This window comes from Chiloscyllium plagiosum, unplaced genomic scaffold (genome assembly GCF_037043375.1).
Source record: "Chiloscyllium plagiosum isolate Xiang-an unplaced genomic scaffold, Cpla_swu_hap1 HiC_scaffold_34, whole genome shotgun sequence".
Classification (NCBI taxonomy): domain Eukaryota; kingdom Metazoa; phylum Chordata; class Chondrichthyes; order Orectolobiformes; family Hemiscylliidae; genus Chiloscyllium; species Chiloscyllium plagiosum.
This window is the reverse complement of record NW_028270172.1, coordinates 24,065,905-24,090,194: the sequence shown is the minus strand read 5'-3', so window position 1 is coordinate 24,090,194 and position 24,290 is coordinate 24,065,905. Positions and strand designations below refer to the sequence as shown.

The window sequence follows — 24,290 nt, the reverse complement described above, 5'->3', positions numbered from 1 at the left end:
ATGTCTCAACTGTAATCTTAGATAACCATCTTTACTGTCCACTATATCACCAACTTTGGTATCATCCACAAACTTACTAACCATGCCTCCTAAATTCTCATCCAAATTATTTATATAAATAACAAATAACAATAGACCCAGCAATGATCCCTGTGGAACACCGCTGGTCACAGGCCTCCTGCCTGAAAAACAATCCTCCACCACCACCGTCTGTCTCCTACTGTCAAGCCAATTTTGTAATCAATTGGCAAGCTCTCCCTGAATCCCAAGTGATCTAACTTTAGTAAAGAGTCTACCATACAGAACCTTATGAAAGGCTTTACAAAAGTCCAACGTCTACCGCTCTGCCCTCATCTACCTTCTTGGTCATGTCCTCAAAAAACTCAAACCAAGTTTGTGAAACACGATTTTCCACGCATTAAGCCATGTTGACTATCCCTAATCAGTGCTCACCTCTTCAAATGTAAATCCTATCTTTCAGAATCCCCTCCAACAAGTTACCCACCACTGATGTCAGACTCACCAGTCTATAGTTCCAAGGCTTCTGCTTGCACCCTTTCTTAAATAACATTAGCCACCCTGCAGGCCTCTGACACCTCACCCATGACTGGGGATGATACAAACATCTCTACTCGGGCCCCTACAATTTCTTACCTAGCTTCCCACAGCGTCCTGTTTTATACCTGATCAGGTATTGGAGATTTATCCACTTTTATGTTTTTTAAGACCTTCAGCACTTCCTCCTCTGTAATGTGGACTGTTTTCAAGACATTAATATTTATTTCCCTGAGTTGCTTAGCCTCCATGTCTTTCTCCACAGTAAATACTGATGCAAAATATTTGTTTAGTATTTCTCTCATCTCCTATGGTTCCACGAATAGATGACCTTATAGATCTTTAATGGACTCTACTCTCTCCCAAGTTACTCTTTTGCTCTTAATGTACTTAATCTCTTTGGATTATCCTTAACCTCATCTGCCAAGACTATCTCATTTCCCCAGTTTTCCTTCCTGATTTCTCTCTTAAGAATGCCTATATTTCCCTTATACTCTTAAAGAGAATCAATTGATCCCAATTGTCTATACTTATGCCTCCTCCTCATTCTTGACGAGAGCTTCAGTATCTTTATTCATCCATTGCTCCCTATTCCTACCAGCCTTACCCTAAACTCTAACAGGAGTGTGCTACTTCTGAACTCTCATTGTCTCACTTTAGAAAGTGTCCCACTTGTCATTTGTCCCTTTACCTGCAATCTGTCTATACTAATCAACTTCTGAAAGTTCCTGTCTCATATCGAAATTGGTCTTACTCCAGTTTAGAACTTTAACTTTTATATAAGGCCTACCTTATCAAAGTTTTCCTTCTTATTTGGTCGATACATCTAACTATTGATAAAGAAAATTTTCTTGAACACATTTAACAAATTCCTCCCCATCCAATCCTGTAATACCATGGCATTCCCAATCTATGTTCAGAAAGTTAAAATTCCCTACTTTACAACCTTACTATTCTTATAGATGTCTCTACATATGTGCTCCTCTGTTTCCCACTGACCATTAGGGGCCCATAGTATAATCCCATTAATAATCCCATTGATCTTCCCCTTCTTATTCTGAGTTCCAACTATATAGCTTCATTGGATGATCACCCAAGAATATCCTCTCTAAGTACAGCAGTAATGTTTTCCCGAACCAAAAACACCACTCCTGATCCTCTCTTGCCTCCCTTTCTATCCTTCCGATAGCATCTAAATCCTCAGCATTGAGCTGACAGTCTTAACCCTCCCTTAGCCACTTTTCCGTAATAGCTTTGATATCCAAGTCCCGTGTTACCAACCATGCCCTGAGTTCACCTGCCTTATCTGTAAGACCCATACATTGAAATAAATGCAGTTTAATTCTTCAGAGTTATCTTGTTCTCTGACTTGCTTTTTTCTAATTAACTTGCTTTCTTTAACTTCTAAATCATCCCATCTGTCTCTCTATTCTCAGTACAGCTTAGGATTCCCCCACTCACTCCCCATACAAGTTTATAGGCTCCTGAGTAGCACTAGTAATCTCCCTGGCAGGATATTGGTCCCCCGCCAGTTCAGGAGAAACCTGTCTCTTTTGAACAGATCTCTTCTGCCCCTTTCCCAAAGATTCAAATTGTAAAGGTGGTGTCAAATTTAGCTCAATGGTAGCATGCTCATAGACTTTTTCACTTCCAACAGTACAATGCAGAAGGAATGCTGCACATGCTGAAGGTGTTGTCTTTCAGAGAAGAGTTAGTCCCACCTGCCTGTTCCTGGCCTATGACCCTCCAAACTTTTCCTATTCATGTACTTGTCCAAGTATCTTTTCAACATTGTAAATGTGCCCTCGTACACATTACCTTCTAGAGCTTGTGGAACTCCAGATGTGACTAACGTGGACAAGAGTCACGAGGCACGGAGACCCTCCCCACCCAGTTTTGTAGGTCCCAAATGATTAGCTGACAAAACCGGTTTCAGTTGACTCCTGAATCTGTCCCCAAAAATAACTTCTCAGAGGAGAGATAAGAAATGTTCTCAGAATAAAGTACTGATTGGCAGCTTCTAGCCTTAGATCTGTGACCACCTTGTCTATTCCCCAAATCCTACACTGGAAACTGGGAAGCTTCCTTGTGCTTGTTCCTCTGCTTCCCGGTGTTCTGGGTGATTCTTTCAGTGAGTTTACAATTCCCCATTGCTTTTGTCATAGCAACATCATAGCCAATCAGAGTCTACTGGCCAACCATTCAAGACCTTTCTTTTCTCCTGTAGTATAAATTGTTGTGATTGTTTGAAATTTAGTGTACCTGTGTTTATCTTTCTGTATGCAAGATAAAAAGTTTTAGCCAGGGCGGCACAGTGGTTAGCACTGCAGCCTCACAGCACCAGGGATCTGGGTTCAATTCCAGCCTCGGGTAACTGTCTGTGTGGAGTTTGCACATTCTCCCTGTGTCTGCATGGGTTTCCTCCGGGTGCTCCGATTTCATCCCACAAAAGATGTGCAGGTTATGAAAATTGGCCATGCTAAATTGCCCGTGGTGGTCAGGGATGTGTAGGTTAGGTGCATTAGTCAGGGATAAATATAGAATAGTAGGGGAATGGGGCTGGGTGGGTTCTCTTTGGTGAGCAGGAACGTGTCTATTAAGTGAAAGACTTAAGAGGAAAATCAACATCAGACTGCTCTTGGGGCAAGGAGTCTTATCGAGGAAAGCTAGCAACTCTGTCTTCTCAGAGGGGTGGCACGGTGGCTCAGTGGTTAGCACTGCTGCCTCACGGTGCCAAGGACCTGGGTTTGATTCCAGCTTCAGGTGACTGTCTGTGTAGAATGTGCATGTTCTCCCTGTGTCTGCATGGGCTCCTCTGGGTACTTTGGTTTCCTCCCACAGTCCAAAGATGCGCAGGTTAGGTGGATTGTCCATGCTAATTTGCCCATAGTGTGCAGGCATGTGCAGGCTAGCTGGATTAGCCATGGGACCTACAGGATTATAGATTAGCAGGGTGGGTCTGGGTGGTTTGCTCTTCAGAGGGTCATTGCCAACTCGGGCTGAATGGTCTGCTTCCGCACTGCAGGGATTTTATGGTCAAGACTGGGAAAGTAATAAAAGTGCACATACAATTCACCTTGGTGTTGGCCTCTGATAGGCTTTCATTCACATATTGGAATTTTAAAAGAGTTACCACAGCATGTGGACATCACTTGCTAGGCCAGCATTTAATGTTTATTCCTAATTGCCTTTAATGAGGCCACGTCATAAATGTTGATTTTCAACATCAGTCGTCTGATTTTAATATATGAGTCCCTTGTGCATTAAAATAGTTTTAAGTCAGAAAAATAGTGACTTAAAATGGTCACAGCAATCAGCTGACCACAGGTTAACCCATCTTTGTGAAATTAATGTGAGATAACAAAGGCAATTTAAACCAAGTTTTGCTTTTACACAAATTATTTCAAGTCAGATTTCTATCTTCCATCTGATTTACACCATTATGGATAGGTTTCACATTTTGGAGGTGAGACTGTAACTTGCACATCATCTAGCTCACAAAACAATAAGCCCAGACATGGGAATACACGAATGAGCTGTTTTATTTACCAGCTGTTGCTTTGGCAGAGCAGCAGAAAGATTGGTAATTGAACAAGAGAGAGCTTGGTCTCTATCTAATTGTTTTCTCTTAGTCGCTCTCAAAGGGCACAACTCAATGATAAAGCAAATCAGAGAAACATTCTTACACCTAGAATTCAAAGATATCTACAATATTTGCTGCTGCTGGAGGATACAAGACATCAACCAAAAAAACTGTGGTTCCAGGTTACAATCTAGCACTTCAAGGACACCCTAGGGATCTTTAAATTGTAATTTTAGAAAATTTACATTTTATTGTAGGCACTCTTCCTTTTTTAAAACTTTATACCTGTGTTTGTGGACATGTATTTGATGTTCTGTCTTTACTTTTTTTCAGGGTTAGCAAATAACTAAATTTCAATTTCTTTCATGCAAGAAAACACTGTATTTGTCTTTTTTTTTATTTCTGGTAAACTAAGAAAATGCATTTTTATTGGAGTCAGAATTTGAAATCTTTGCTGTGGCCAATTGAGGGGGTCAAAAAGAGGAAACTAGCCCACCCCTCCTTATCATAACAGTGGGGGATATGTTCTTGAAACATTGTGTCATGTTGTGCAGGAACATCCATAGTGCACTAACTAACTGAGTTCCAGAAGTTTGACCCAGTGACAAAAAGGAATGGCATTATAATTTAAATCAGGATGCTGTGAGGCTTGAGGGGGAACTTAAAGGTGGTGATGTTCCATGCATCCTTTACCTTGTACCCGCAGGTGGAAGAGGTCATGCCTTCGGAAGGTTCTCATGAAGGAGCCTTGATGAGTTGTTATAGTGCATCTTGTACATAGTGTACACTGCTGCCACTATACACCAGTAGTGGAAGGTATGACTGGTGAAGCTGGAGAATGAAGTTTCAATTAAGTAGACTGCTTTGTCCTGGATAGTATTGAGCTTCTTAAGTGTTGTTCAAAGAGAGTGGGACAAAAGCAGGAACAGGGTGGAATGGATGATGAGCCATGATCATATTAAATGGTGGAGCCAGGCTTGAAGGGTTGAATGGCTGACAACTGTTCCTATTTTCGATGTTCTATGTTTCTATGTTGTGCTTATCCAGCGGAGTGGAGTATATTCCATTACAGACTGGACTTTTACCCTGTAGATTGTGGACAGGCATTGGGATAGACAGGAGGTGAGGTCTCACCTTTAGAACTTCTGGCGTCTGATCTGCTCTTGTCACCACATTGTTAATTTGGCTGGTCCATTTAACATTCTGGTCAATGGTAAGCTCCTGGATGCTGATAGTGTGGAATTCAGTGATGGTAGTTCTATTGAATGTCAAGCTAAGGTAGGTTCTCTTTTGCTGGAGATGCACAATGCCTGGCACGTGTGTGGTGTGACTGATACTTGTCAGTTATCATCCCAAGCCTGAAGGTTATCCAGATTTTATTGCGTCTGGAGACATACTGTCAGTGTCTGAGGAGTGGTGAGTGGTGCTGAACATTGTGCAATCATTAGCCAACATCCCCACTATTGACCTTATGATGAAGGGAAGACCATTGTTGTAGCAGTTGAAAATGGTCGGGCATAGGACACTACCTTGAGGAACTGCAGCATTGGTATACTGGGACTGAAATGATCGACCTCCAATAAAACCAACCATCCTTCCTCGTTGCTAGGTATGACTGCAACCAGTGGAGAAATTTCCCTTGATTCTGATTAACTTCAATTTGACAAGGGCTTCTTGAAGTCACACTGTCTCAATATCAAGGGCAATCATGTTCACCTCATTGTTGGGTTTAGCTCTTTTGTCTGTATTTGGACTGAGGCCATAATGAAGTCAGGAGATGGCAGAAATTGAATTGAGCACCAGTGATCAGATTATTGCTGAGGAAGTGACACTTGCTATCACTATTGATTCCATCAAAATGACCCTCACTTCATTGTAGAGCATACAGAATGCAGCATCTCAACAATGATGTGGCACAGCACTACAGTGACGTGTAGCAAAATATTGAGGCTGCCCAGTCAGAACTATGTGCTGAGATTTCTTTTATGATTAGATTCCCTATAGTATGGAAACAGGCCCTTCGGCCCAACAAGTCCATACCGACCCTCTGAAGAGTAACCCACCCAGCCCCATTCACCTACCCTATATTTAAGTTAGAGTGGTGCATGGAAAAGCACAGCAGTTCAGGCAGCATCCGAAGAACAGGAAAATTGTCGTTTCGGGCAAAAGCCTTCCATCATGAATAGAGGCAGAGTGCCTGCAGGGTGGAGAGATAAAAGTTAAGTTGCATGTTAGGTGAGGGATTGTTTGGGAAAGGTTGACAGGTGTGTTATACAGGGGCTGGGTCTGCAGAGTTTAACAGGTGTGTAGGGATGGGTTTGGTATGCCTGGTATGTCGATTTGGAGAGATAAATGGAAGTGCTGGAAATATTAATTGATATCTAATCTGCACTATAAAGGTCCAGTCTAACACTGGCAACTTACTCCTTCGCTCCAGTCAGATGGTGCACAGTCTGAATCAATGGCCACTTGGCTATATGATTTAACCTTGACGCAGTTTTCACTGTGAATGGAATGGTGCTCTTCTTTGCACAGTGTGTGGGAAACAAGAGATTAATACGTGCAGCTTGATCTGAGATGGGTAGAAACTGTTCACAAACAGTCTGATAAAAGATGCAGGTTTAGTGTGTGACGATTGGATCAGAGTGGAGGAGTTCACACTGCTTCATGACAGACTGTGGTCTGTTTTGTTTTCATTATAAAAGAATATTGAACATTTAGAATAAATTGCAACAAGTAAACAGCGTGCTGTGATCTGCCAGAGACACAGTAAGAGCATTGTATTTTTCGTTAAAGGAATATTGTCTTCGTGAAAGTGTTTTTGAAGGATCCTGTTTCTTTCTTGATGAGCTCATGATCAATAATGTTCTAATTAAATGCTTCACACTTGTTCTTCTCCAAATGAAAGGTAATCACTTTTCGTTCAATTACCGTATTGCTATTTTTTTCAAATGGGCTTTGCTTCCTCCATTCTGCTCCTAGTGTTTCCTGTTCAGCTCATACCTGAAGGTTCTGAAGAGATAACAGTTTGGGGTTGTCTAGCACCAAGGGCCTTCATGAGGAAAAATAAAGGAAAACGGATTCAGAAGTTGTAGGAAGTGACTTTGAGGGTAGCTTGGAAAGATAGGCTTTGGAAAGATTTCAAAAGGAAAGATTTCTGAAGCACAAGAGAAGGTGTCCCAGGAAAGCCAAAATGTTTCTGCTATTGAAATGTGGAATACGCAAAGTTAGTGGCTGTAAAGGTTTTGAAAGTTTTGCTATGAGAGCTGTTCACCATCATCATTAGACATGCAAAAAAAAAGTGGGATTTGATGTCAAAGATTTAACTTGGATATTTTTTGGGGAAGGCCAGTCAGTACAGATGGACAAAGTTTACGTAATATTTGAGCAGGGAATCTGTGAGAAAATGTAGACAACTGAAATCTGGACAAAATGGAGTTTTTGGAGGATGGACAATGCAAGAGCATTGGATCATGGAGTTTGTAGGTGATAAAAGGATTTTAGTAGCTCTGAGAGAGAGGTGATGGAGATGGCAATGTTATGGAAAGAGAAACAAGCAGATTTGATCATGTGAATTAGGAATCAGAATTTGGAGGTAAGCATAATATCACAGTGGCTATTCCACTGTAAATGGCAGAACTGTCATGCTGCTGATGTGATGCACTTGAACATGTATAAGAGTACTGGACAATGACTCACACTGGTACCTGTTGATTTATGGTCCCTACTTAGCCCCATGCCCTTGAGACTAACTCTCACAATCCTTCAAGGCCACACAGGCTGGGATCAGTTTACAGACTCCAACCAAAGAACAGCAGAAAGTTTTGGAGAATGTGCCTGATTGGGCTGTTCTATTTTTATCTCACTTTCTAAACTTCTCTGCCTCTTCAGTGTTGATTCTGATTGTTGTTGGCTTCATTGGAAGACCAAACTATGATAAGCTGTGTTAATGTGTTAGTGGGAATGAAACCTGAAGGCCACATTTCTTTACAACACAAATGGCTTCTGTGTATCAACATCATCAGCTGAGGCAATAGGTTTACATTATGTGTTCAAGGCCAGTGCATATGCTAATGTATTACAATAATTTAATTTATCTTAAGAGACTGTTTTTTTGCCTTTTTGTTTCAAAGCAGAAATGAGCTCATTTTCTATCAACAATTATAAATGACATGAAATAGTGTAGGGTTGTTCTAAACTGACAAGCACTTTTATTATCAAATTAGGGTTGCTCTAAACAAATGATGCCAGCACCAAGATGGGTGTCAACCAAGATTAGATGGTTAGCAGACTTGGTTTAGTTTGGAAAGGCCATACACCCAAAGCTTACTCCGGAGGCCTAAGCACCTGACAACTCAATACATGACTGTGGGAACACTGTGCTGTCGGAAATTTCACCTTTCAGATAAATGGTTAAACCGAGAAGCTGTCACCCACCAAGATGTCCAGAAGATATCCTGAAAAAATCTAAAACGAGAGGTTCCCTCACTGTCCTGACTAATATTTACATTGGCTAATAGACATAAAAGTTTGTATATACTTACAAATAGATTCAAGTACAGTGTTCACTATAGAAAATGAAAATGTTGGTGAGGAAGATATAGGGATACTTGCATCTAGACTAGAAGAGATTGAGGTTCACAAGGAAGAGGTATTAGAAATACTGCAGAGTGTGAAAATAGACAAGTCCCCTGGGCCAGATGGGATCTATCCTAGGATCCTCTGGGAAGCAAGGGAAGAGATTGCCGAGCCTTTGGCATTGATCTTCAAATCATCATTGTCTACAGGAATAGTGCCTGAGGACTGGAGGATAGCAAATGTGGTTCCCTTGTTCAAAAAGGGTAGAAGAGACAACCCTGGTAATTACAGACCAGTGAGTCTCACTTCAGTTATTGGTAAAGTGTTGGAAAAGGTTAAAAGAGACAGGATTTATAACCATCTAGAAAAGAATAATCTGATCAGGGACAGTCAGCATGGTTTTGTGAAGGGTAGGTCGTGCCTAACAAATCTTATTGAGTTTTTTGACAAAGTGAACAAACAGGTTGATGTGGTGTATATGGATTTCAGGAAGGCGTTCGATTAGGTTCCCCACAGTAGGCTATTATACAAAATGCAGAGGAATGGGATTGTGGGAGACATAGCAGTTTGGATCAGTAATTGGCTTGCTGAAAGAAAACAGAGGGTTATAGTTGATGGAACATGTTCATCTTGGTGTCCAGTTACTAGTGGCGTACCGCAAGTGTCGGTGTTGGGTCCACTGCTGTTCGCCAATTTTATAAAAGACCTGGATGAGGGCTTAGAAGGGTGGGTTAGTAAATTTGCGGACGACACTAAGGTCGGTGGAGTTGTGGATAGTGACGAAGGATGTAGTAGGTTGCAGAGAGACATAGATAGGATGCAGAGATGGGCTGAGAGGTGGCAAATGGAGTTTAATGTGGACAACTGTGAGGTGATACACTTTGGCCGGAGTAATCGGAATGCAAAGTACTGGGCTAATGGTAGGATTCTTGGGAGTGCAGATAAGCAGAGAGATCTTGGTGTCCATGTACACAGGTCCTTGAAAGTTGCTACTCAGATTGACAGGGTTGTTAAGGAGGCATACAGTGTTTGGCCTTTATTAATAGAGGGATTGAGTTCCGGAACCAGGAGGTTATGCTGTAGCTGTACAAAGCTCTGGTACGGCCACACTTGGAGTATTGTGTACAGTTCTGGTCACCGCATTATAAGAAGGATGTGGAAGCTTTGGAAAGGATGCAGAGGAGATTTACTAGGATGTTGCCTGGTATGGAAGGAATGTCTTACGAGGAAAGGCTGAGGGTCTTGAGACTGTTCCCGTTAGAGAGAAAAAGGTTGAGAGGTGACTTAATAGAGACATACAAGATAATCAGAGGGTTAGATAGGGTGGACAGGGAGAGCCTTTTTCCAAGTATGGGGACGGCAAACACGAGGGACACAACTTTAAAGTGAGGGGAGATCGGTATAAGACAGATGTCAGAGGTAGTTTCTTTACTCAGAGAATAGTAAGGGTATGGAATGCTTTGCCTGCATCGGTAGTAGATCCACCAAATTTAAGTGCATTTAAGTTGTCATTGGACAGGCAAATGGACATACATGGAATAGTATAGCTGGGATCGGCTTCGGATTAATATGACAGGGCGGCGCAACACCGAGGGCCAAAGGGCCTGTACTGAGCTGTAATGTTCTATGTTCTATGTTCTATGTACAGCTTCTTCCCTACTGTTGTTAGACTTCTGATTGGACCTCTCAAATTTTAAATTTAATGTTGATCTCAATCTCTGTGCACCTTCTCTCTGCAGCTGTAATATTGTATTCTTCACTCGGTTCTATTACCCTAAAGCATTTTGTATGGTATGACCTGTCTGTACTGCATGCAAAACAAAACTTTCCACTGTATCCAGGTACATGTGACAATAATAAATCAAATCAAATATTTATGTCTTACTTAACAACCCGAAAAACAAAGGGATCAACTTTTCCCTCCGTGGAGATAACAAGAAGGAAAAGTAATGAGACGAGTTAGTGCTGGGGAAAAATTAACCATTTCACTAATTAGATTTAAGCAAGGCAATCCATTGAGTTCTCAACCCACTACCACTTAAGCCCCTTAAGTGGTCACTTAATGACTGCTTAAGGGCTTCTATTTTTTACCTTCCTGAGCTCCTGCAGGTTAGAAAGTTGGTGTGTTATCATCTGTGAAAGCAGGACAACTTGCCAGCTGGACTTGGGTCACTTTCCAATTGGCCTAAGTAGGTAAAAATATTTATCTCCTTGCTGCTGGATCAACTGAGGGACTGAAGTGAACTTCAGGACCCAGTAGCTGTAACACATTAGTTGCCACACTTAACTAAAAATAAAGTGACTACACTTTTTCAATAACTCATTTTCTACAGGCACTTTGAGTTAGCTTGGAAAAGGTGCTATGTAAAGATCAATTATGTCTTTAAGTAAATCCTATTAACATATCATCATACCTCTGTCATAAACTTTTTCTTTGAGTTCTGATTCCTTTTCTATTTTCATTAAACTGAGAATTTAAGCACTGATTAAAATTAAGCTTTCAAATGCACCAATTGGTATTCACTGTATACGTGGTTCTTCCTCTTAACTCATTATTCACTCCTTTTTTTAATGTCCGTTAGTCAATAGTATCAACCACTTTGGCATTAGAATCATAGAATCAGGCCATTTGGCCCATCAAGTTTACACTGACTGTCTGAAGAGCATCCCATCTAGACTCACCCCACAACCCTATTCCTATTATTCTACATTTCCCATGGCTGACCCACCTAGCCTACATATCCCTGGACATTATGGGCAATTTAGCATAGCCAATCCACCTAACTTGCACATCTTTGGACTGTGAGAGGAAACCAGAGCACCCAGAGGAAATCCATGCAGACATGGGGAGAATGTGTGGAATTTGCACAATCTCCTGAGGATAGAATTGAACCTGGGATTCTGGCTCTGTGAGGCAGCAGTGCTAACCACTGATGTGTTACCCCTGTTGGCACTAAAATCTTTGAAGATCTCCCAGGAGTAAACAGTGGTTTTCTTGGCACATGCTACAGGTTAAAAAAACATTAATTATAGAGGTGTACAGCCTGGAAACAGACCCTTCAGTTCAACTCGCCTGTGCAAACCAGATATGCCAACCCAATCTAGTCCCATTTGCCAGCACTTGGCCCATATCCCTCTAAACCCTTCCTGTTCATATACCCATCCAGATGCCTTTTATATACTGTAACTGTAACAGCCTCCACTACGTCCTCTGGCAGCTTGTTCGATACAAGCACCACCCTCTGCATGAAAAAGTTGGCCCTTAAGTCCCTTTTATATCTTTCCCCTCTCACCCTAAACCTATGCCCTCTAGTTCTGGACTCCCCCACCCCAGCGAAAAGACGTTGTCTATTTACCCTATCCATGCCCCTCATGATTCTATAAACCTCTATAAGGTCAACCCTCAGCCTCCAACGCTCTAGGAAAAACAGTCCCACGTATTTAACCTACCCCCATAGCTCAAATCCTCCAACCCTGGCAACATCCTTGTAAAGCTTTTCTGAGCCTTTTCAAGTTTCACAATTGTCTAAACTTTGGATGGGTGGAGTTCATGATGCCTTGTTTCATGCTTAGTTTGAGACAAACCATGCAGCTTTAGGAGATTTCCTTCATTTCATTTGCAGAAACGTCTATCTCTCATTTTCAGTTTTAAGCTTTAGCCTGCTAATCTGTGCAAGTTGACTACAGAATTTGGCATCTCTGACTATTCCAGCTTTGGCCCTTGCTTCCAAATTCCCACCAGAATCTTCATTTTCTTGTCACTCAACCCCTCCCTCCTTCCTTGCCGTTTTTGAAGAGCAGAACTATTCAACCTTGGGATCCTGTTTTTTATTGAGATGTAATCCTAACCACTCAACCACCACGACAGTCTGCTTTCACCTGTTGCTGAGTCTGCCTCAACTCATCTGGCTGTTCTAATGCTCCCCATATACTTGAATACAGCTGAAACCTTGCTGTCTAACTCAGTCCAGATCTAATCCAGCAATCATTCCTGTACTCGTTGACTTATTGGCGCCAGATCCAGCAACATCTGCATTTTAAAATTCTCTCTATTGTGTTAATATCCATCCAGGGCCTCACCTCTCCCTTGTCTTTATTCCTCTCCATTCCCCAGAAATCTCTATGTTCTTCCTATTCTGGCCTCTGGCATATCTCTGATTTTAAGCATGCTATCATTCTCGGCCAGCTTTCGGCTATCTTGGGCTTGTCTCTAAGCTTTGGAATTCCCTTGCTAGACATATAGGGATAGCATTGTGGCTCAGTGGTGCCTCACAACACCAGGGAACTGGGTTCGATTCCAGCCTCGGACAACTGTCTGTACAAAGTTTGTATGTTCTCTCTGTGTCAGTGGGGGTTTCCTCCCACAGGCCAAAGATGTGCAGGTTAGTTGGATTAGCTATGCTAAATTGCCCATAGTGGATTAGTCATGGACAATGCAGGATCACAGGGATGGGGTCTGGGTGGGATGCTCTTTGGAGGGGCAGTGTGGACTCAATGGGCTGAATAGTCCACTTCCACACTATAAGGATTCTATGATCTCTATCTCTTGCCCTACTTAAACATAGTTCCTTAACCCACATGTTCTGTTTTGATTTGGCCACCTGTCTTATAAGATCAGCTTTCATTCGTAAAATTATGCTCCTGTGGACTGCTTTAGAACACCTTATGCAAATCTTTCTCCGCAGAGAACTTGTCTCCCAGTCATGTATTGCAGTAAGGATGCATTACAAATGTAAATAGCTGTTAGTCATCTTTTTAAAACGTAACAGAATCCAAATCACACTGCAACCATGGATGAAAGAAGCTGCAATCCCTTTTGTATGGCAGGGATGAGCTTTGGCTTCCTGCTGTGCAAGGTTGCATTGAAAGTTTGAAAAGTTGGAGAATAAGGAGAGGAAGTTGCATCAGTATACATAATGAGAGAAGCCAGGAGTGCCGGAGCTGGTTCATCCAACTCCCTGCCTTGCAGTTTCCTCCCAATACAGTTCAACTCCAGACCTTGAGAATTATTTGCTGTTCTCTTTCCTGAGGGGGTGTTCATGTTCTTAGAGTTTGACAGAAAAGGGAACAACTAGAAAAATGACAGGGGATGTACACCACTGGAAGGATACTGGAAGAGAACAATGCATTGGATTTTATGTTGTTTTGTGGTAATAGGTGCTGAACCAGTTTAACATGACTCACAGATCACAAGCGCCAAAGAGCAGAACTGATCACCATTTGAGCATAAAGGTATGTGGAATAATAATACGATAAAGGGTGTAAAAGTAAACTCGAAAGTAAAACTGCAAGTCTCCAGTGTTCAGAACAGTAGAAGATAAATAGGTTAAGTTGTTAATTTTCTTTTGTGTGGTCTTTCCTTTGTGGGGAAAACGAGCACAGAGCTGCAATGTCATGTTGGGTCAGCCTTTATCAAAAAGAACAATGACTATTTGATATAATGTAGTTAGCCACATCTCCTCCTTGCTTATTTAAGTGTGGCTGGACTCACAATTGTACCTCCTGGTTCACTGTATAAACGAAACCTCGTGAGTAGAATGGCTAATGAGAAGTGTTAACTTGTTGAGTCGGTGAAGTTGTTTCAGAATAATGTCACATTTTATTCACTGCTTGAACTTTGTTTTGAAATGGAATACCTTTCAATGACTTTGATTGATGTTCTTATTGCTAATTTCCTGGCTGTACAATCGAGACATGCAGTGAGACAAGGGTTAAAGGGAGCTGTGAGGTTGCTCGCATTCAGACAGTTTAGGAGAGAGGACTGTTTGTGCTTGTTGAACGGCGAGATGTTGACCCACAGTGGATTTCTGATCGCGGAACTGAACTGACAATTCCCGGAGTGTCCGCCAGTAACTCCTCCCCAGGTTCATCCACTCGAGGTAACTTAAAGTAAGCCAAGCCAAAGTTCAGCCATCCGGAAGAGAATCGTGCAGCAACAAAACTATGTTTAGTCGCATTTGCTATAAAGCGGGAGTTGATGGAAGGACCGGTTCTTAATGGGTTATTGACTTAATAAGGCAAGTTATTGACTTGCCTTATTGATATTACATATTTAATGCTGTCACTGCAGAATGTGAACTCTGATGTTGGCAGTCATTGAAACTATGTTTCACATATGTCTCTGAGAGACCGCTCACCCCCTCTTTTTCTAAAGCTACAACAACTTACAATTACGTAGCGCCTTCAAAGCCGCAGAACATCCCACAGAACTATTAATAGTCGACACTCAACTTATGTTAAAGAGATATTATGATACGTCCAGATAGGGTTTAATGAGAGTCTTAATGGGGTATGGTGGGACAAAGAACAAGTGATGCACAAGAGACCACTGGCATCGTGAGTTTAGAGAATCGTAGGTTGCAGAGATCGCAAAATGCGAGGCTCTGAAGGAACTTTTATAAAGGGGTGAGAAATTTAACATGGAAACATTGCAGGACTGGGAGCCAATGTACATCAGCAAGAATTGGGTGATGAGTGAATAGAGGTGGCACAAGTTAGTAAATGAGTAACAGGAAATTACTTAAGTTCAGGCTTGTTTCTTGGCCAGTAGGCCTTTGGAAATAGGCACCTGTACAGCACAATGCATCCTCCATCGTAGAGGTGGATTTTCATGGGTGTGTGACGTTTACCTTTATGATAAAGGAATCAGATATTGACATACAAAGAGCTGAAGTGGGCATAGGGATTTTTTTTAAAATTAGTTCACAGGATGTCAATGTTATATTAGCTGAGCGAGCATTTAGAATTGCCCAGAGGGCAGTCAAGAGTCAACCACATAGTTGTGGGTCAGGAGTCACGTGTAGGCCAGACCAGGTAAGGATGACCGCTTCCTTTCCGAAAGGACATTAGTGAACCAGATGGGCTTTTCTGACAGTCAACAATGGATTCATTGTTATCGTTAGACTCTTAATTCACGATGTTTATTGAATGCAAATTCTACCATGTGCCATGAATGTGAACTTCAGTCCCCAGAACCATACCTGGGTCTCTAGATTAACAGTTTGGTAATAATGCCTCAAGGTCACCAACATTCCTTATGCTTGTTCACATCAATTTTAGTGAAGACCATTCGGTCCCTAGAGATTATTATGTAGATAAAGGATGAGATAACATGGCCACTCGAGCCTGTATGGGTACAGGAGGAGAATGTTCATTCCCTTTTGTCTCTACCAAAGGTTCAAAATGATGCTATTCAGCTCCTTGAATCAATTAATTAGGACCAATAAAGTCACCATAGTCCTGTTCTCTCAATAGAGAGAGATACCTGGTGGTGGTTGAACCACACCTAAGGTAAGGGGAGAGGTTGAGAAGGAGCGGTTAACACTGTTGGTGTCACTGTATATCACAAGCCAGCTGTCCTGCCAACTGAGCTAAGGTCACCCAACTGCTCAAGCTTGCTGTACCATTTTATTTAGATCCTGGCTGGTCTGAGCATTAATAATGGAGAAAGTGAGGACTGCAGATGCTGGAGATCAGATTCGAGGATGCCTGATGAAGGGCACTTGTCTGAAATGTCGATTCTCCTACTCCTCGGATGCTGCCTGAGCTGTTGTGCTTTTCCAGTGCCACGCTATCAACGCTGAGCATTAATAATGTTTCACCACCTTCTTAATGCCTACTAGAAATAGACACTATTTGCTAGCATTGCCAGTGCTGGAGCATGTTTCTTGTCCTTTCCATATGATTTCTTTTCACACAAGATATTATAATTTTGCAGTCTTTCTGGGGATTGTCCTTGCATCAAATTGATGAGTCATCTTGCAACCCACACAATATACCCATATGTTTACTGGCCGTGCTAGCCAACTCATTTGTTTTACCTATTACAAATGAAATTTGACCTGTACATGCACACAAACATTGTTGTGGTAAACCTTTTTATTTTTCTGGCCACTGGGAGTTAATTGGACAATATTCGTGGCAGTGTGTGTTGCTATTCCCTCAGGGAGCCTGGGTTGCTGTGCCAACATGCACTCATTGTCTGCGTGTCACAGCGTGCACCTATGGATGGTGATGGATGCTCTGATGTCCCATCACATGACTGGAATCTCCCCCTGCCAATTCCATCTGTTGGAAGGGTTAACCTGTTTGGCTGGCACCTTGGCTGACTGTCCAATCCTGGTGTGGGTCTCAAATCTAGTGGCAGGGACACCGCCAACTATGCCACAAGAACACGGTGGCTCATTGGCCAGCACTGCTGCCTCATGACACCAGGGACCTGGGTTTGATTCCAGCCTCTGGCAACTGTTTGCATGGAGTTTGCATATTCTCCCTGTGTCTGTGTGCGTTTCCTCCAGGTGCTCTGGTTTTCTCCCACAGATGGAAATGTGTTGCTGGAAAAGCGCAGCAGGTCAGGCAGCATCTAGGGAACAGGAGAATCGACGTTTCGGGCATTAGCCCTTCTTCAGGAATGAGGAAAGTTGGTCCAGCAGGCTAAGATAAAAGATAGGGAGGAGGGACAGCGTCCCTCCTCCCTATCTTTTCCCCTCCCCCAAGTCCCTCCTCCCTATCTTTTCCCCTCCCCCAAGTCCCTCCTCCCAACCTTTCCCCTCCCCCAAGTCCCTCCTCCCTATCTTTTCCCCTCCCCCAAGTCCCTCCTCCCTATCTTTTCCCCTCCCCCAAGTCCCTCCTCCCTATCTTTTATCTTAGCCTGCTGGACCAACTTTCCTCATTCCTGAAGAAGGGCTAATGCCTGAAACGTCGATTCTCCTGTTCCCTAGATGCTGCCTGACCTGCTGCGCTTTTCCAGCAACACATTTCCATCTCTGATCTCCAGCATCTGCAGACCTCACTTTTTTCTCCCACAGGCCAAAGATGTGCAGGTTAGGTGAATTGGCCATGCTAAATTGTGTCCAGGGATGTGCAGGTTAGTGGAGTAGACATAGAAAAAGCAGGGTTACAGGGATAGAACAGCAGGTAGGTCTGGGTGGAATGCTCTTCGGACGGTTGGTTTGCATTCAGTGGGCTGAATGGCCTGTTTCCACACTGTAAGGAATCTGTGATGACCTGCATGACAAGATCTGTAGAGGAGAGCAATGCATCATCCACCGGGCTGCAAAATGTCCTTCATATTTATTTGTTAATGCTGGTCACAAGGTATAGAATCTGTTGACTCATTTCTTTATTGATGTTAGCCATGAAGCTATGGTGAATTCAGGTTGAAACATTAACTGTTCCTTGGTGAAACCAGCTCTTTTTACCAAAACCATGGGCTCCAATAAATCCTGAAATCTTGTGTGGAAGTTCAGATACTGCAAATTCTTCAACATTTACATGCTCAGACTTCAATTTGCATACACATTTCTCAGAATTGCTTTTCGTACAGTGTTTACTGCGTAGAATCCAATGTATTCTGACAAGCTCCAATTCATCTGAAAAGCGATAGCACACTTGATTTGATTTAAATGATTGCTTTGAAGCCTTTCTTTCCTCCTGTTCGGATTCATCAACATAGGAATGCTGCTTTGGTGTTCTGCTTTCTGCAGATCCATGGGTTGAGTTACTCTCGGGTTATGATTCAATAAAGAATACGTTTACACTGACACTTGCTTAGTTTGCATTGAAGAAAATTACATCCAACAAAAGAGGTTTCTGTCTACACATTGTTATATAATTCTGTCGTTGGGATCAGAGAGCTATACTAAACAATGGAAATGTGGGAAGCAATCTCCTGGTGACTGAACTAAACAAACAGCAATGTAAAACTGTTTTCAGAAATTACTGATAGTAACCGGGGTACCATTGAAAAGAGAGATTAAGAGGGATGATTTTAATATGGCGCCCAGATTATAGATGTTTCAGGCAAAGATTCCAATTACACAAACTTATGTGTAAAACTGATATGTGGCTAAGTTTGATTTACCTATCTGAGAAGATTTTATGATAAATAGAAATAACATACAGCCTAACCGAATGGTAAATCAGGATAAGAAGACTTCTAGCAACTATAGAATTTATAAAATACCCAACGTTGTCAAAGTTAGAGAGAGAGGCCGAATTGGCTTCAGAAGGACAATGACAAAGTAATTACGGTTTCTGTCAGTTTTGCAATGGACTACACACACAACAAAAGACAGTACCTGTTTGAATGTGTGAATACATAATCTTTCTCACATCCTGAAGCCTTGAATTATCACTTACTGGAGCTTTTCCCTCCTCAGTCCATTGAGTTACAAGTTTGTGACTTACTGTAATAATAATACTCACTCAACTTTAGGGTGCTTGCTCTTGCTTGAGATAACAGGCAACTGACTGTCAGAGGAAATTCTTTCAGGAACCTTGAGTGGACATCTACTTGTTTGAATTAGGTTAATGGTGGACCTTTAAATAGGGGGAAACAGAATTCCTACCTAAAGACAGACAGGAGGTATTTCAAATATGGAAGTAGGGGGTGTTGGTCCATTGTAAAATCCCAGTTGAATCTTTCAAGGAAGAACAGGTGAGTTAGGCACAGCATGAACCAATTACAATTCTAAGAGCACTGAAGTACCCCAAAAGCAACTCCTCCAACCTTGTTCAAAGACAATATGAATCAGTTAATGACTGAAATGTTTAGTGTCCAAACTAGCAGACTGAAGCCTGAACAACTGCTTTTCAATTTCTTACATGATTGCAGTGAATACACTTCAAAAGGATATAATTGGCTGTAAACTCTTTGGAATGTCCTGAGGTCCTTATGTTATAGAAATACAAATGTGTATTGTCAAACGTTGTGGCAGAAAGCTAATGGCACCTTGATCAATATCATGATCACAAAAATGTAGTCACTTAGGTTATACTGAAGTGGATTTATAATTTTAAAAATGATCTTCAAAAATGTTTTACTGACTTTAAATTCAATGGATATCAAATTAATGTAGACCAGCTTTGGCCATAATATAAATTGGGTAATTAATTATACTTGTAATCCTTTCCATGTTATTTGATCAGACAGATAGGCAAACTATTTTGTCTGGTGATGGGGGTTTCAGAACAAGGCAATGTAATCTTACCATTTAGAGTTGCACTCTTAAGAAATGGGAGTGAGTGGGGGGCTGATGTCCTGAAAACATATCTTCCAATAAAGAGTAAATGACATCTGAAAATCCTTTGCTCAAACTGTTTCAAATGAGGCCTGGACCTTCATTTGCATGTATTATTCAGCGACTTGCTTCTAATGTAATAAAAGTACTGAACAGGTGCAATCAAGACAATTTGACACCAACCCGTTTAAGAAGACGTTCGTATGGGTAGCCAGATTTAGAACTCTTTTAAAGAGTAACTAAGCCAGAGAGAAAGGAGGCAAAGAGGTTTAGGGAGGGAACTCCAGCATTCTTATGTCTTAGACAGCATAGCCAGCCACCAATGTTTGGGCCTCTATGCAGGTAAATATAGTATTGTTTGTGTAAGAGATGCCTTTAGTTTGTTGGAATAGAGTCAAACTCAAATATTTTTGTTTACTTAATTAGCCACTGTACAGAATCAAACTGCATTTGTGACAATGTATATGTACAAAGATTTTTAATATGAATAAGGCATATTTGTGAAATTAAAAAAAAAAGTTGGTGGAATGCAGAGTTCTCAGAAGGTTGGAAAGGAGTTTAGAGATAGGGATGGTTGAGGGCAGAATTTAAGTCATGATGCTACCATGGTATTAGTGCCAAATAGCCTCCTCTGCTCCTAATTGTTGTGTTCTTGCCAGGCACTGGAGATATTTAAGCATGAGAATGAGGTGCAGCTTGGTGCAAAATACATTGGTTAGGTTTGCCATCCATGATATTTCCTTCATCACACTCCATATACTCTCATGTATAAGACTGCCCTACAGGATCAGATGGTCTCTAAATAAAACAGGGATGAGCAATTTTACATTTAAACAATATTAACTTTTGGTTCTGTCGTGTGGCTGACTTTTTCATATTTCATAACTGGATATAAATGTGTATAATTCATAAAAGATGGCAGAAAGGGTGAAGGAAGCAATTAATAAAGCATCCAACATCCTAGGCTTTATTAATATTGTAATAGAGTAGAGGAGCAAGGAGCTTGGGCTGATTTTGTGTTAGACACAGTTCTGGGCACCACATTTCAGTAAACGCTTTGGAGACAATGCAGAAGAGGTTTGTGGGAGTGGCTCCAGGGATGAGAAACTTCAGTTAAGAAGAGAGTTTAGAGAAATTGGGACTATTTTTCTTGGAGAGGGAAAAAAATAAGAAGAGATTTGGTAGATGTTTTCAAAATCATGAGGGTGCTGGATAGAGCAGACAGAAGGCAACATTCCCATTTTGTAAAAAGGATTAAGAGCAAGTGGCGCAGAAATTTGGTATTTTGCAAACAAAGCAAATGTGAGGTGAGAAAAAAAAAATCCCTTAATTCTTGGGATGTCTGTGTTTCTGGTAAGGCTGATGTTTTGTTTATCCCGGTTGATTGGAAGTCTGTTTTTGAACTACTACAGATGGTGTGGTGAACATGGGTTTGCTAGTGCCTCACCCACTGCCCATAGTATAGGGAATAGGTAGCTGGTGGGCTGGCCTTCCAATATATTTTATATGTACTCACTCAAAAAACTGACTGGTGGGATAGATATAAAATATAGCCATGAGTCATTTTCTTTATCCAATTGTGGCTGTCAGTGAAGCTTCGCTTTCTGCATCACATGGTGTCAATTTATTTTTTAAAATCACTTTGTTCAGGCATTTCTCTGGACTATCACTTGAGACTCACTTGATATTCTGGGGACAAGTGTTTGTGTCCTTGTTTTGGTATATGGTATAATTTGCTTTCAATGTCAAAGAAAATTGGAATTAAGAGTCAAATGATGACCATGAAATCATTGTCTATTGCCAGGAAAAACACATCTGGTTCATTAGGGAAGGGAATCTGTCATCCTTACCAGGTCTGGCTGACATGGGACTCCAAATCCTCAGCAATATGGTTGACTCATAGCTACCATCTGAGCAATTAGGAATGGGCAATAAAAGTTGACTTTGTCTGTGATGCCCATATCCCATGAATGCATAGAAAAAAGTGACCCATCTCCAGAGCAATTGGGATCTAAACACAGATCTTCTGTTCCAAAGGTAATGACACTGCCAAGGCACAAAGTCTCTTGCAAGAGTTTGTATAATCCCAGGCTCTGTACATTTTTGCTGGCCAGGAGATCAGTTTAATACAAATACTTGCAATGAACCGGTCATCAAGTCCCAGCAAGTTTTAATTTTGCACAGGTTCAGTTGAACATAGTTAGTGGAATATGACCTCTCAGAGTCAGATGTTATTGTTTTGTTTTGTCTTTTAAGGAGGATCCTGTACATTCAGCTATTGATACCAGACTGTGTTCTGACAGAAGACTGTCATTAACTGTCAGAATTTAATCTGGAAACAAGCCATTTCAGTTTTGCCTATAGGATATTAGGGTCTCTCAGCCAGAGATAAGAACAACGCATCACCCAGTGAAGTTTTCCAATGGGTTTTGAATTACTTAAGCGTTTTGATAGGTTGCTTGTTTACTGTTGAAGCTGTACAGCACCTTAATAACTCTAAAGATGTGATGTGAGCCACAAGTGTGTTCTAAGGCTAGCTAGTTCACTTTCCTGTGTATAACAACTACTTGCATTTACCTTTTTAATGTCATTCAACATCCTAAGGTGCTTTCAATGGGTGCTAGAAGACAGCATTTGTTATTGAGCCACATAAGGAGATATTAGGAGAGATGATTAAAATCTTGAGGTTCTAATAAGTGTGTTAACAGAACAGTGGAAATCAGGTATGTGCAAGAGGTCAGAATTGGAGGAGTGCAGAAGTCTGGAAAGCTCGTAGTTTTTGGTCTGTCAACACACAGCTTTCAAACTTCTCCCTGACACAGACACTACTTTCTCGAGAGTCTATTGGTGCAATATTGTTTGCCTCACATTCCCAGCTCTGTGGAACCTGCTCCCTCTACATATTTCAGAGAGAGCAGCCCTGCTCAGTGCAGTTGGTGCGAGTCACTCTTTCAGCTGTTGTTCATTTGTCCAGTAACCGGTGAAAGACCAGGCTTCAGCAGTCGGCACGGGAGCACCGAAGGGCCCAAATCACCTCTGGCTAAGAAATAGTCAAGTGCCCTCCGTAGTCACCTCCGGAGACAGCAATTTCAAATGATTTGCTGCAGTGCGTCTCTGCCAAGGTAGGGAAGATGGGCAGTAAATGTTTTCAACACAGATGGCTTTGCACATTTGTAAATTTATTAAAAGCCATTGTTGTCGTAACTCTATCATGTGTTCTATATTGTAACAGTTAATAGTAGTTGAACTGCAGCAATAAAAGGACTGAGTATCAGACATACTTACCTAACCTTACCTAATCTGCTGCTAATAGAACTTGTCCAGACGCATATTATCAAAGAGGAAAGACAGAATAGCCTCTTGTAGGGACTCACATAGCCACAAATACAACCAATGGAGTAATGTTGAAAGGCCTAGTCTAACGTTGGAAAACTGGCAGCAAATTTCCACAAATAGCAACAAAAAAATGACCAGATAAGCTGTTTTAATAATGTTTTTGAAGGATAAATATTGGCCAGGACACCAGAGAAAGCTTCTCTGCTCCTTGACTAGTGGGATGTTTTACATTCAACTGAGAGGTAGTCATCTCATGAGGTTAACATCTCATTTGAAAGACAGCTCCTTTGACAGTGCAACATTTGTTCGGTATTGCACTGGAGTATCAGCCTAGATTTTGCACTCAAATGTATGGAGCAAATCTCGACCCCTGTGACCTCTGACTCTGGAGAGAGTGCTACAATTCAGCCATGGCTAATCAAAAACAGGCTCAACTACCCTTAAGCAAATGTAGTTATGTGTTCAATGACATTTGCAGACCTGGTTCAGAAGTGGGTTCTTATGAAAGGCCATCAACTTAAAACCTTGACCCTATTTTCCTCTCATCGCAAATGCAACCTGACCTGCTGTTGTTTCCAGCGTGTTGCTTTTTCTGTTTCAGATTTCTAACTTTGCATTGTGTTCAGACAGAACCTGTAGTGAGAATCTCTTCAAAATCTGTGCCTGTAGAAAAAATGCTTCATTTACTAGCTAATAGTCAAACTTTTTTTTCCATCATATTGGTGAATTGGAGATAGGATTAGACAGTGGGCATTGGAACCCTGACAACATTTGTACTTGTCAGTCGTGCAGTTGGCTCAGCAATTTAACTGGCGCTGACCTCTGGGCTCACCCAACCTATTAAGGACAGTGGGCAGGCTTCTGAAACCGCTTGCCCATTCCGAACGTTTAAAACCAGAGTCCGTTGCTAGTCCTACCAAGAGTGGTGGGCACTGCTCAATCAGCTGAGGGATTGAGAGGTGGTCCTTGGCCACGCCAGCTCATTACACAGTAGGTGCTCCTGCTCATGAAGACATTTGCTACCACCAAACTCTTCAAGTGCAGGAACCTTGCAGAGCCTGCTCTGTTCAGTGTGCCAGTGGAACACTTCCTGATCTAACTAGAAGAATCTCTCGTCATTAACAAGGTATAGGTTGTTGCATATTAGCAACCATTTACATTAATAAGATAGATTTTTTTATAGAAGTTCTGAGGAGCATCAGATGTTAGGTCTCACT

At 41.6% G+C, this 24,290-nt stretch overlaps 1 protein-coding gene across 5 annotated transcripts in view; it reads left to right on the top strand.

Moving 5' to 3' along the window:
- Positions 1–13,667: 13,667 nt before the first annotated feature.
- Positions 13,668–24,290, top strand: part of plekhg4b (pleckstrin homology domain containing, family G (with RhoGef domain) member 4B) — a 184,260-nt gene continuing 173,637 nt past the window's right edge. For 3 of the 5 annotated variants that reach the window (XM_043719353.2, XM_043719355.2, XM_043719352.2), the window contains exon 1: positions 13,669–13,948. In XM_043719353.2, the coding sequence (XP_043575288.1) occupies positions 13,892–13,948 (57 nt within the window). In that variant the 5' untranslated portion in view covers positions 13,669–13,891. Of the gene's footprint in view, positions 13,949–24,290 lie in introns of all 5 variants that reach the window. The other 2 variants (XM_043719354.2, XM_043719356.2) reach the window with 1 other exon arrangement.